The sequence below is a fragment of the Hyaena hyaena genome, unplaced genomic scaffold, assembly GCF_003009895.1.
Source record: "Hyaena hyaena isolate Hyena2069 unplaced genomic scaffold, ASM300989v1 scaffold_90, whole genome shotgun sequence".
In the NCBI taxonomy this organism is placed as follows: domain Eukaryota; kingdom Metazoa; phylum Chordata; class Mammalia; order Carnivora; family Hyaenidae; genus Hyaena; species Hyaena hyaena.
Window position 1 is genome coordinate 227,399 of NW_024080722.1, and position 13,453 is coordinate 240,851.

Here is a 13,453-nt window from a genome sequence, read left to right on the forward strand (position 1 = left end):
TACTCTTGGTGGTATACATTCTGTGGGTTTGGACAAATGAATAATGATATGTACCCACTATTTTGGTATTATGTGGAGTAGTACCACTACCCTAAAAATCCTCTGTGCTCCACCTGTTCATGCCTTCCTCCCTCCCAATCCATGAGACCCCTGATCTTTTTACTGGCTCTGTAGTTTTGCCTTTTCCAGAATGTCATATACTTGGAATCATACAGTATTGAGCTTTTTCAAATGGGCTTCATTCACTTAAGAATATTTACGAACCCTCCATGTCTTTTCTTGGCCTAATAGGTCATTTTTTAAGGACTTAATAATATTTCATTATCTGGATGCACCACAGTTTATCTAACCTGTTTACCTACTGAAGGGGATCTTGGTTGCTTCCAAGTTTTGGCGATTATTAATAAAAAGCCTATAAACATTCATATGTAGATTTTTTCCTGGCCATAAGTTTTCAACTCATTTGGGTAAATGCCAAGGAGTATAGTTACTGAATCATATGGTAAGAATATGTTTACTTTTTAAAGAAACTGTCAAACTGTCTTCCAAAGTAACTGTATCATTTTGCATTCCCATCAATAATGAGTGAGAGATCCTGTGCTCCACATCCTTGCCTGCATTTGGCGCTGTTCGCATTTTGGATTTTGACCATTCTAATAGTTGTACAGCGGGTATTTTATTGTATCTCATTGTTTTTATGTACTGTTTTGATATCTATAGATTTGCTGTTCAGTTTTGGCATCAGGAAGTATGATAACTCCAATACATTCTTCCTTCTCAAGATTGTTTTGGTTATTTGGATTCCTTGAGATTCCACATAAAGTTTGTGATAGATTGTTCTATTTCTTCAAGGGAAAAAAAGTCATTTGTGTTTTGTTAGGGATTGCATTGAATCTGCACATTGCTTTGGGTACTATTGACAATATAAAGTCTTAACAATATAAAGTCTTCTAATTCATGAACATGGTATGTCTTTCTACTTATGTGTTCCTTCTTTAATTTCTTCCAGAAACATTTTGTAGTGTTTGGCATACAAGGCTTTTGCCTCCTTGGTTAAGCTAATTCCTAAGTATTTTATTCTTTTTGATGCTATTATAAATGTAATTGTTTTCTTAATTTTCTTTTTGGATCATTCATGGTTAGTATATAGAAAAAACTGATTTTTGTGTATTGATTTTGTATCCTTTAACTTTGCTGAATTCATCTATTATTTCTAACTCTGTGTGTGTGTGTGTGTGTGTGATCTTTAGGGTTTTCTACATATAAGATCATGTCATCTGCAAACAGATGTTTGTGTCCTTTCCAATTTGATGCTTCATTTTGTTTTCTTGCCTTTTGCTCTGGCTAGATACTATGTTGAGTAAAAGTGGCAAAAGTGGGCATCCTTGTCTCATTCCTGGTCTTTGAGAGAAAGCTTTCAGTCTTTCACCACTGGGTATGATGTAAGCTGTGTATGCAGTTTTTAAAAAGATCTTAAAAAGAGGTGGGATTTTGAAGTCCTGGGACCTATTTAAAATTGTGTTTCTCTCTGTTCTCAGCACCTAGAACAATGTCTGGCACATAGTCATTATTGAATGAATGAATTTTAAAAAACCCAGCTTCTCAAAACTGAATGAGCTAACGGCATTGCTGAAAGAAGTGTTGACTTGGGATTCATGAGGTTGGCAAGGATTGAAGGGTGACTGTCAAGGTGATAAGGAGTCATTGGCTGTCTGCTGACATGGAGCAGGTGTTGGCCTCACATTTCATGCAGCACAGCCACTTGGATCTTAGTAAAACTTTGCCTGGATAGCTTGGTTTTTAGAGAAACTTTCCTGGTTAAGTTATTTTCTCCTTCTCTCTGTTAGCATTTAACAGCTGGAATAAAATAACATATGTTGTATCTCTTTGTATTTATGACTAGTGAATTAATAACTTTAGTCCATCGGATGCAATAAAAACAAGCAAAATGCTATAAATTATAGATGAAAGTTATTCATGCTAATAGAATGTGTAACATATGCCTTACTTTGGCACAGCTTTGAAATAATGTGAATGATTTAAAGGGCTTGAGTCTGTTTGCCTTCATTTTAATTTGGAATAGTTGGAAAGCATTGAGTCACCACCATTTCATTAGTAATGCTATGTCCTTCCATTGGAACTTAACTCTCTCAACTTGGAGCAGATAAAAATCCTGATTAGCTATCATCTTAGGATGGGAAAATCAAGTGGTTGCATTTAATGTGTTGTCATCTCTCTTCATCTGGCCCTTTAATAAGCATGAATTGACATGTCTTCACTGTTTTCCTTTAACAAGGGTCATCTGAGTTATAGATTTAAAAAATGAATTCTGTAAGTGTAGAACTTGTTGGTAACTTTGAGAGGCAGTGGGATGTAGTGGAAAGAGCAGGATTTTCTGTCTCCTTGAGGGATTTCTATTTCCTAATAGCATGTGCAAAGAAGGGATAGATTCTAAGGATACAAGGCTGTCTTACAGGACCCAAGGACGGGGGTGGGGCAGCCAGGCTCAGGAGGGTCTGGACTTAGGATCTAGAAGCCCTGGGAATTAAGGTCACTCAGTCTGTCACTATAGCCACATGGCCTTACCTTCACTTTTTTCTCTGCACCTGCTCCTTTCTTCTCTCTCAGCAGCCTGGCTGCCTTTGCTTCTTTGTGCTCACAGGTAAGCACAACTGCCCGGCTCTGGCTTTTTATCTTTTTCAGTTTGAGGGCCAGCAGGGGTGGATGCCTAACATGTCTGATTTCCAAATTCCTGGAAGAGAGAATCTGGTTGTCTCACCTTGAATCAGATGACCATTCCTGGGTTTGTTCATTTATTCATTCAAAAAGTCTTTATTGAAGCCTTTAACTGAGGCACTGGGGGATACATTCTGCCTTCACAAACTGTGTGTGTGTGTGTGTGTGTGTGTGTGTGTGTATGTGTGTGTGTGTGTTGAGCATGGGGTGGGGGTGGGGGAACAGGGAAAGGGAATGAGTGAGAGAGCATAAACAAGAGAGCACAAGCTCATTTTGGGGGGGGGGTTGCTGACTTGAGAGCTGCAGTTTTCAGAGAAAGAGAAGTATGGTTTGGGATTCAAATAGACCTGGATTCAAATCCTGATTCCTCTCCTTTCTAGCTCTGTTTACTTTGGGCATATTAGATACCTTTCTCAGCCCCCATTTTCTCACCAGTCAAATGGGAATCGTTCTTTCTAGGGTAGTTACAAGGATCAAAATGAAAGGGTACTTGTAAAGCCATGAGTATTGTATTTGCTGCATAGAATCAGAACTCCACCCCTCACTGGGTGTGACCTTGAGCAAGTTCCTTGATCTGTCTGAAACTGTTTCTTCACTTATAAAATGAAAAAGGATATCATCTACTTCACGTGCTAATTTGAGGATTAAATCATGTGATATGTGCCAGGTCTCCGGGAATTTGTACATAATAGACACTCAGGATGGTAGCTGGTCCTCTGGTTCCTGCTAATAGTTACTTTTTCCCCTCTGTCTTCTAGTTCCCATTTGGCCGACGCTTGCCTTGTGACATCTACTGGCATGGAGTTTCATTTCACGACAATGACATATTCTCCGGCCAAGTGAACAAGTTTCCAGGTATCCGCTGTAATTGTTGATGTTGAAAAATGTTTCTAGGCTGAGTGTCAGGGTGCTCTCTTCTACAAGAACATGACAGCATTTTGAACTCAAACTCAAGGACTCCTAATTGGGACTTGCCACCTGCACTGTTGTAGTGCCCTTACCTTGGGAGGGAAGCTAAGGCAGAGGTACTCAGGATCTAACCCACCAAGAGTTTAAAGACTGGAGGCTCAAAAACAAAAAGATGGGCTTTCCTGGTCTAACTTCACTCATGGAAGAACATAATCTTCACCTGCTGGGTTGTAATATGAGGGTGTAGTGAGGGAATTATATTCTCAAAATGAAAAGCAATCAGCCATCTTACCTAAATTATTTGCCAGAAACAGAAGTCCCAAGATTCTAGGTTTTTGTCCCCAAAATGCTGTTAGCAGCTCCTATTTTCTTTAAGTATCATAATTGGAGGTACCATTTTAAAACGACATACACCAGTCTCTGTGTTGGGAATGACAGGCTGAGACAGTGGCTGTCTTTCACCTGGGGACATTATCCCAGTGAGGCTTTCCTGTAAGGGAGACTTGTGCCAGGAAAGTGTCAGAGCCAATACTTTAAGACACCCCCTCACTCCACTCCCAGACTCCCCATATGCCTTCCCATTTTATTTTTAATCTCTCCCACCCTCTTCTGTTATTGATTGCTATTCATTATTTTTAATGGCTAAGTGAGGAGGATGGTTAAGGGAGTGGATATGCTCAGCAAGGAAGGAACATTTGGTGAAGCTGAGGGTGATCACACCCAAAGGGTCTTTCTCTTATATTCAGAAATTTTAACTCAGTATGCACAAACCGAACTATAATACAATATTAAAGAATTTTTTTTAAAAAAAGAGTATCACCCTCAATCCCATCCCCCATTTAATAAAACAACATTGTGAGTATTTCCATATTTCCTCCCAAACCTTAACCATATTTTTGTATCATTTTTATATGGTTGGACCCAGAGTGCCATTGCCTGAATACAAGGTATTTTCTCTTACCGTGATATCATTTATGCTTATTTTTTGAAAGGAGAGTCAATTAACCCTTTTTCTGGGGTGCCTGGATGGCTCGGGCCATAGATCACGTGACTCTTGATCCCAGGGTTGGGAATTTGAGCCCCATGGTGGGCCTAGCGCTTACTTTAAAGAAGGTACCTTTTCCTTTGGCATATCCTATGCCATGTCTTTAAGAAAACGCCTCTCAGAAAACCCAGTGGCCATACATTGTACACTGGTCAGTTATGCCACTTCCATTAGGGGGTTTTAGTTAAGCGTGCAGACTACGGGGCCTCACATGACTCAGATTTGCTTCGAAGGATATAGGGCAGGAAACACAGCTTGCCAGCCAGTCGGTGGCAGTGCTGTCTCTGCAAAGGGCACCTGAGGCTAGTCTCACCCTTCAAGTGAAAGCTCAGGTACAAGGAGACAAGACCTACGTTAGTGAACGTGGGTCTGCCTTGGCTCAGAGACCCCCTAAGAGCTGTATCTCATGTAGCTACTCTAAAGCATGGCTCCAGGGTCCTCAGCAGGGTCGTGTTGAGTTACAAGAATCATCGCATCAGGGAAGCCTGGAGCTACGGCTTCCTACCAGGTATTTATGCAATTTGCCGACCAGGGATCATTTTAACCATATGCTCTGATGTCTAGTAACACAGCTAACTTTCTACCTTTATTGGTTTCCAGGGAAACAGAACTAGAAAATTAACCCAAGGTTAGAGGAGGAAGGAGGGTTGTGTTGGAGAACAGGACGATCCTGGTAGCCAGGATTCTTCCGCACAGTTTAATGGGATAGCTATTATTTCCTCTGTCTTGCTGCTCATCAAAGGTGACTTTTTGATGCCACTCGAAGGACTTGCTGGGATATTCAAAGAACGTAATTTGAAAGAGAACAAACCTTTGAATGAGGACAGAATTCCTAAGACATGAATCTTCAAATGAGGCTTCATTTACATTTCTCCCTATTTGTTCATGCCTCATCTCATGGCTGAGAGTAAAAGAAGTCATAGCTATGGCTTTACTTTTGGAACACAAATTAGAGAAAAACACTCTCAACGGACTAGTTTCATTAAAGGTGATATAAGAATATTCATTCCAAAGAAGCAAGTTAGCTCCATCCCATATAACATGTGCCAGTGATTGGAACATATCATTTTCCACTTTGCCAACAGCAATTAATTAGTTCTAATGACAAAGCAGGCTCTCAAACCTCTAGGCAGAGAGGCAATGTGGCCCCACCCTCTGTCCTATGGCAGACAACAATTCTTAGCTATGACGTGATTCCAGAAGGGTGCGTACTGTGGCTCTAGTTTGTGTCCGGGCTTATCTTCTGTGTCTGATATACCCCGTGACTGTAACAATGCATCTTGGATGCATTGTCTATCATGTAGACTAAGTTCTACTGGACGTGGCCAGCAGCATGCCGAATAAACTGGAGACCTTTGGGGATGCATATGGAAATGATTTCTTTTGTTTGTGTGGTACATTAGATTTTAGCCACTTTTGTATGCGCGAGGTGCTTCAAGATGTGTTGTAGTGTCTTAAATGATGAATTAAGACTTTCTATAAAAAGTAATCTGATTTAGATAGGTCCTTGGCTTTAAGAAAGTCCCAAACTGGCAATTCTCAGTGTATAAGCAACAGTTATTTGCTGAGTTTCAGGGTCTGAGATGCACGGCCCCGCATGACGGGTGTCGCCTGAGAGTCCACCTTGAGAAGGGGACTTTCTGGCGGCGAGGGAGAGGGTCCCAGAGAGGAAGCTATGGCGCAGCTGACTGTCAAGCCCTGGGCTGTGCTGGGGATACAAAAACAAGGAGAGAAGTCAAATACAAAATAAATGCTAGAGAAAGGAAGCTTTGGATGCCATGAGAGTTTGGAGCTAGGGCACGTGACCTAACTGAGATCTGCTTGGAAGGCAGACCCTGGAGAAGGGAATTACCATGTGAACCGAGGCTCTAGGGGTGGATGGGCCTGATCTCCCTGCAAAACGAGGGAGCAGAGTTGGTGCAAAGACGTAGGATGTTTAGAGCAGGCTGCCCATTCAGTGAAGGGCAGGTGGCCTGTGATGGTCAGAAAGGGTCAAATGTGATAGGGGCAGTGGACAGGTGACAGGCAGGGACCAGAGGATAGCATTCTTACAGTCTGAAGGTCATGGGGAACCACTGAGAAATTGCTAAGCCAGAGAGTGACATGGGTCAACTTGCATTTTAGAAAGGCCAGCCAGAGGGATGCATTGGAGGTGGGCAGAAGGGCTGAGCCCGGAAACAGAGGTAGAGCTAAGAGGCCGCTGCAGCGTCCAGGCAAGAGATGAACTTATTGGTGGCAATGGGAACAGAGAGAGGAGAATGGTTCTGAAAGTATTTCTTTGTCATTGAGGGACTGTAATGTGTTTTTGCCAAGAATTATCATTATCAGTGATATTGGGATTGAATAGTGCTCCTGACACAGCTCCGATTTTGTTTTGTTTCGTTTTTTAAAATTGGGTTAAGTAGTTCTGTGTGAGCAAGCCTAAGGATCAGACTATTATACTCTTGTGCAGCTTCATAGGGGATAAGACCCACCAGGCCTTGAGACTCCAGTGTGGCAGAGAAGAACCCAGGCCCAAGAATGGCAGGAGGCACGTTCTTGGTGTGGGAAGCTCTATCCTGAGTTAGGGAGTTTTCCCAAATGAAAGGGGGAAATGCCACCAGAGGGACCTTGTCGAGGAACCCAGGTAGGCAGCCAGTCTCAAAAGAACCTGGAAGTAGGCAGCCGGAGGGTGGGCACAGGGCTAAAGTCACAGGCAGGAGGCCCCTCGCCCTTGCTAGATAGTCTTGGGTGGAAGAGAGGAGGAAATCTGGAGGCAACCAAGCAAAGCATTGCTAAGGTAGCAGGAGCAAAAGACAGATTACTGAAATCTGGGCACAAAGCAATGGAGAAAGCCTCAGAAAGATGGTTGAAATCCTCCTTATCTAATTGGAGTTCAAAGTCAAGGTCAAAGATCGCCTTGTTCCCATGTTGGGGGTGGTGGTGGAGCTGATGGTTAGACCTAGAGCTTCTACCTCAGGTCACAATGTATCTGAGAGCCTAGGGCAGGGGTCAGAGGGAGGGGTCACTTGCCACAGCTGCTTGGAGAAGGGAGGTGGCGCCTAGAGCCCGCAGAGCCTGCCAATGACCTCTCTTCTCACATGTTTACTCTGGGAACACGTGCTCTGGCTCAGCTAGAAACCCGGCTACTCTCGTCAGCATCTTACTGAGAGAAGATGACACTCCTTACATCTGTCTCAGAGCCACCAGCAGAAGCCCAGACGCCAGCAGCTTCCACATGGGGTGTAGCGGGGAGTCGGGGACCCTCTCTCTGGCAGCACCTGGAGGGAGCACAGCCTAGATATGGTGGAGGAACAAAGGGTTTCGTGGTAAGGATTGAAGGAGGTCTACACTGGTGCCTTCTGGAGACGGGCATTTAGGCAGAGGAGGGGTGAGTCATCGTCTACAGCCTGTGGGTCACAAGTGTCTGGGAAAAGCAGCCACTGGCCTATAGGTTGTTTCCAAAGCTGGATGTTTTCAGTTGAGAAGTACCTGGAGACTGGCACAAAAGCAAGCTTGGGGGCACACCTTTCAGCTCGTGTGGGGACTTAAGATCCACATTACAGAAAGAGTCCAGCAGGTTTCAAATGAACATGTACTCAATTTGCTGGACACTGATTTTCATCAGACTTTTCTGGAGCATTCAAACCACACTTCTGTGCTCACAGCACCTCTCTCTGTGTTGTGTGAGTTTGTCCGACCTGCTCAGGGGGTTCTGAAAGAGAACCTTCTGTCACTACACCATTAAGATGCAGAAAGTACCACAACACTGTTTGGTCCGGAGGCTTCATCCGCTTGATGTAAGGTGCTGTATTAGTTACGAAGGGTTTTAGTCCAGTATGATAACACGGTATTGTCAAAGGAAAGAAAAATAGCTTCGAAAAAAAGTTGAAATTTTTGCTTTGTGCACTTTGTGTTTGGCCCCAGGTTTTCTAACTCAAAAATTCTAATTTCACAGGGGACTGAAAGGAAACAGCTAAACTTTTCTAGGCTCATACTTATTTCTTGGGAAGCTCAGCACAGTGTCCTCAGTGAGTTTTCTTTAATATCGAAGAGTTCACGCCGGGGCACAGTTTATTAGTGCTTTTTAAGCTCCTTTATTTCTTATTTAATCCTTCTCTATATCCTTCTAAACAAGAACCAAGAAGCTGTGCATTGACATCTTGAATCCGTGATCTTCAGATTTATTGCTCTTTTTAATATGCCAAGGGAAGCAAGAAGTAGGTTATTAGAACCTTCATTCTCAAATGTTCACCCTTCGCTTCCTGAACGTGGGAATTTGGAGAAATCTCATTCATTCTGATTGCGCCTATTTGCAACGTGTGATAATTTGGACACGCCAAACCGACATGGAACTGTGTGCTTTCTGTTAAAAATAACTTTTGCCAAGCAGATTTTTAGTGTCAGTGACAGAACTGCGTAGCCTCTTTGAGGGTGAAGGCCATTTTCAGCCTCTGTTTTCAGTGATGATATTTGCCTTGAGAGATAAGCCTGCTAAAATTTGAAAAAAATTTCTGCCTATTTGCTTAAAATTTGCTAAGGAATAAACTCTGTTTCTTCTCTTGTCAGAGTTCCTGAGATGTTACAAGAAAAAAAAAATCCACCATCTTTTAAAATGTTTTATAAGTGAGACATTTGAATCCCCTCTGGGTGAATTAATGAGGTCTGATCAATGTTAGTGCAGTACTGGGGCGCCTGGGTGGCTTAGTCGGTTGAGCGTCCGACTTTCGCTTAGGTCATGATCCCGCGGTTCGTGGGTTCGAGCCCCGCGTCGGGCTCTGTGCTGACTGCCAGCTCAGAGCCTGGAGACTGTTTCAGTCTGTGACTCCCTCTCTCTCTGACCCTCCCCTGCTCACGCTGTCTCTCTCTCTCTCTCTCCTAGAAATAAATAAAACATTAAAAAAAAATGTTAGTGCAGTACTTATAACTGAAGAGCTCCTACGGAGTTCATTTTTTTCTCCCTAAACTATCAATTATGCTATGATATCCTTTCCACTTTCTGTCCTTTTTCCAAGGAGACAGATTTTATGCTGACAGCTGTATATTCTTCTATTTTATGCCTTTAACACTCCTGAAAGATTAAAACAAAGCAACTCAATTAAGCTTCTCACAATGTAAGCAGAGTCCATGAGATAATATTCTCATGGGTATAAGATAGAAGCCGTCCCAGAGGTGTGTAGGGTGGCCCCAAATGAAGGAAGCTATGAAGGTTAAAGTACGAGGTATAAATGCTTCTCTTCATCCGTTATCTAGGGGGCTGACAAAGAATGGAATACTAGACTAGGTGGAAACTCGTTCCTCCAAACTGATGCTTCATTTTTATCAGAGAAAAAAATATCCGTCTATTACGTCAAGTTTTTCATTAATTTGGTAGGTCTTTCCAAACCATGAGTCACCACGGTGGGGAACAGCTCGTACCTTTTTTTAATCCTGTCTGAAAAAGTGAATCTGTCGGGTGGGTGGTTTTAAAAGTCCCCAATAATGGCTGTTTGATAGCTGGTGGCCCACTGCTGTTCAAACCTCACCGCGTCTCTTCTCCCTAGGCATGACGGAGATGGTGCGTAAAATTACTCTGAGCAGAGCCGTGAGAATCATGCAGAATCTCTTTCCTGAGGAATACAACTTCTACCCTCGCTCATGGATTCTGCCTGACGAGTTCCATCTCTTTGTTGCTCAGGTAGACGGCACTCTGTTCCCACGACCCTTGAATTATGTCATGTTTGCAGTTGTGTCCCGGGAGCTGAGTCCTGGGTCCTGTGTGCTGGGAGCTGGGACAGGGGGTCCCCAGGAAGCTATGGCTATCTCTGTGGGTGTCACAATAGTACACAGTGGGTGTCGGCAGCAATCAAGGAACTTGGAGGGTTGAATGGGCCGGGTGACAGGTAGATAAACTGAAGAAGTGGGTCGTGACCTGAGGCGGATATTGGGAGCCGTGTCATGGAGTCGGTGTTTGGAAAGCCAAGGAGCCAGAGCCCACAAACAGATGGGGACCGGGTGACTCTGGAGTGTGGTCTCCTCAGCATCCTGTGGTATGAAATGTGGGAGGTCAAAGTTAGGGAAGTAGGTCTGACACATTGGGAAGTTCTGGCGGGGGCGGGTGGGGGTGGATGGGTACCCTTTAAGTGCTTTAAATCTGCTCCAGAATCAATTTACAAATCACCCGTTCCATATCAAAGCAAAATATTTGGGTATGAAATACTTTGGAGTCTTCACCATTGACTGTGAAAGAGTACCCGTAGGGAAGCTTGAATTTGAGATCTCCATTTTTCATTTAGGACCACTTCAAAGCCTTTGTCAGTGGGTTCCATGGTCCATACCATTCCTCTGAGGGTAACTATATAACAGATGCCTATCTCATTGTGATAAAACTAATACCAGTTATTAGTCCTACTTTGTACTCCAGGCATTGTGCCAGAAGCTTACCATTATTTCTTTTAGTCCTCACAGTGATCTTGGGAAGTAGGTTGTATTATCAATCCCGTTTTGTGGATGAGGAAGCTGAGGCTTTGATATGCAAAGTGACATGCTGAAGAGTGGGATGTAAACCTAGAGCTGATTTCAAGGCCTATGCTTTTTATAATCTATCTTATTGCCTGCATGTTGTTTCGGTTTCCATATTAAATCATAAAGCTTGTAATAAAATGATTTCTTAAGCACAAAAAAAGCTTGAAATGGTAACTTTTGAAAGGAAGCTCGCTATGGGATGTTGGCCACATGGGTTTATACATTTCTTAAAATGTTTCCAATTATTAACTTAAAATGAGTGTATTTTATTGTGTGCAAATTATGCTTCACTAAAGTTAATTTAAAAAAACCTCTCAGCTATTCCCCATACTCCTCCCTCAATTTCCACTTCTGTGGCTTTGCTCACGTTTTTGTCCCTGTGTGGAATATGTTTCTGTCCCATTTCTACAACTCTATATCTAACTATTTTTTGAATTAAAAATTTTTTTTAAATGTTTATTCATTTTTGAGAGACAGAGAGAGAACACAAACAGAGAGACAGAGAGAGGGAGAGGGAGATACAGAATCCAAAGCAGGCTCTAGACTCCAAGCTGTCAGCCCAGAGCCTGACACAGGGCTCGAACTTATGAGCCACGAGATCATGACCTGAGCCAAAGTCTGACCCTTAACTGATTGAACCACCCAGGCCCCCCTAATCTGTGAATTTAAATGAGATACCTATCAACTGTGCTTTCAAAATCAGATACATGAGAAGAACTTTCCCATTAACCCCAAAAGTTCCTCTGTGCCTCCTTGCAATCCATTCCCTTGCTACCCCAGCCCAGGCAGCCGCTGATCCGCATTCTCATATAGATTAACTTTGCCTGTTCAAGAAATTCATATAAACACAATCATATGTGTGTGTGTGTGTGTATACATGTATATATATACACACATACACACACACATATGATTGTGTTCATATGTATACATGCTTATATATGTACATATATATATACACTTCTTTGAGTCTTTTTGTTTCTTTCAGAATTATGTTGAGATTCGCCCATGTTTTTTGTGTAGCTCAGCAAGTTTGTATTTTTATTGGTGAATAGTACTCCATTGTATCAATATACCACAATTTGCCTATCCAACCACCAGTTGAGGGGGCATTTGGGGTCATTTCCAGTTGGGGGATTTTATAATAAAACTGCTGTGACTGATCACATACAAGTCATTTTGTGGGTATATGTTTTCATTTCTCTTGGGTCGTACCTAACAAGTGAAATTTCTGGATCATATGGTATCTGAACGTTTAACTTTTAAGAACTTGCCATAGTGTTTTCCAAAGTGGTTGTACGCCCTCACCAGCAGCGTGTGAGAGCTCGATCGTTGCCAGTCCTTGGTATTGTTAGGCCTTTGAATTTGAGACATTCGTGGAGATGTGTAGTTGTATCATAAAGAGATAATTTAAAAGTTATAATTTGCACCTCCCTGATGACCAGATGTTGAGTGTCTTTCGTATGCTTTGTGGCCATTTGAGTATCTTCTTTTGCTAAGTGCACATTCAAAATTTTGCTCATTTCTATGGGCAGTTTATTTTTAAGTTGTAAGCTCTTTATATATTCTGTGTACATGCCTTTTCTATGTGTATTGTGAATATTTTCTCACTTTTAACTTTTCAAATTTAACCTCAAATTTTCAAGTTTTAGCTTGTCTTTCGAAGAGCACAAGTATTTAATTTTGGTGAAGTCACACTAAATTTTTTCTTTTATAGTTTCTGCTTCTGTGTGATCCCCAAGGCACCTTTACCCAACTAAACGTTGTAAAGATGATTTTATACGTTCTTTTTTCCAGAAGTGTGTTAGTTTTTGTGTTTACATTTAGATTTAGGATTCATTTCAACTCAGTTTCTGTGTGTGGCATGAGATCAGTGTTGAAGTTTCCTTTCTTCTGTAGGGATGTTCAGTTTTTCCAGTGCCTTTTGTTGCACCGATGATTGTTTTCCTCATTGAATTACCTTGGCAAACTTGTTGAAAACCAGTTGACTGACTGTGTGTGGTCTGTTTCTGGAGTCTGTTTTGTTCCACTCATCTGTATGATTGCTCTTATGCTGATACTATAAGATTGCTATAGCTTTAGAGGCAGTCTGGAAATCCGGTAGTGCAAGTCTTCCCACTCTGTTTATCTTCATAATTGTTTAGGTTATTACAGGGCCATTGCATGTCCATCTTAGCTCTGTAACCAGTTTGCCCATTTCTACAAAGAAGCCATGTGGGACTTTGATTGGAATTGCATGGTCTCTATAGATCAGTTTGGAGGCAGTGGGCATCTTAACAG

General features: G+C 42.2%; 1 protein-coding gene across 8 annotated transcripts in view; it reads left to right on the forward strand.

Moving 5' to 3' along the window:
* Window positions 1-13,453, forward strand: part of TTLL11 (tubulin tyrosine ligase like 11) — a 238,409-nt gene that overhangs the window by 46,269 nt on the left and 178,687 nt on the right. For all 8 annotated transcript variants that reach the window (XM_039234674.1, XM_039234676.1, XM_039234677.1 and 5 more), the window contains exons 2-3: window positions 3,495-3,591; window positions 10,213-10,346. In XM_039234674.1, coding sequence (XP_039090605.1) covers window positions 3,495-3,591; window positions 10,213-10,346 — 231 coding nt within the window. The remainder of the gene's footprint in view (window positions 1-3,494; window positions 3,592-10,212; window positions 10,347-13,453) is intronic.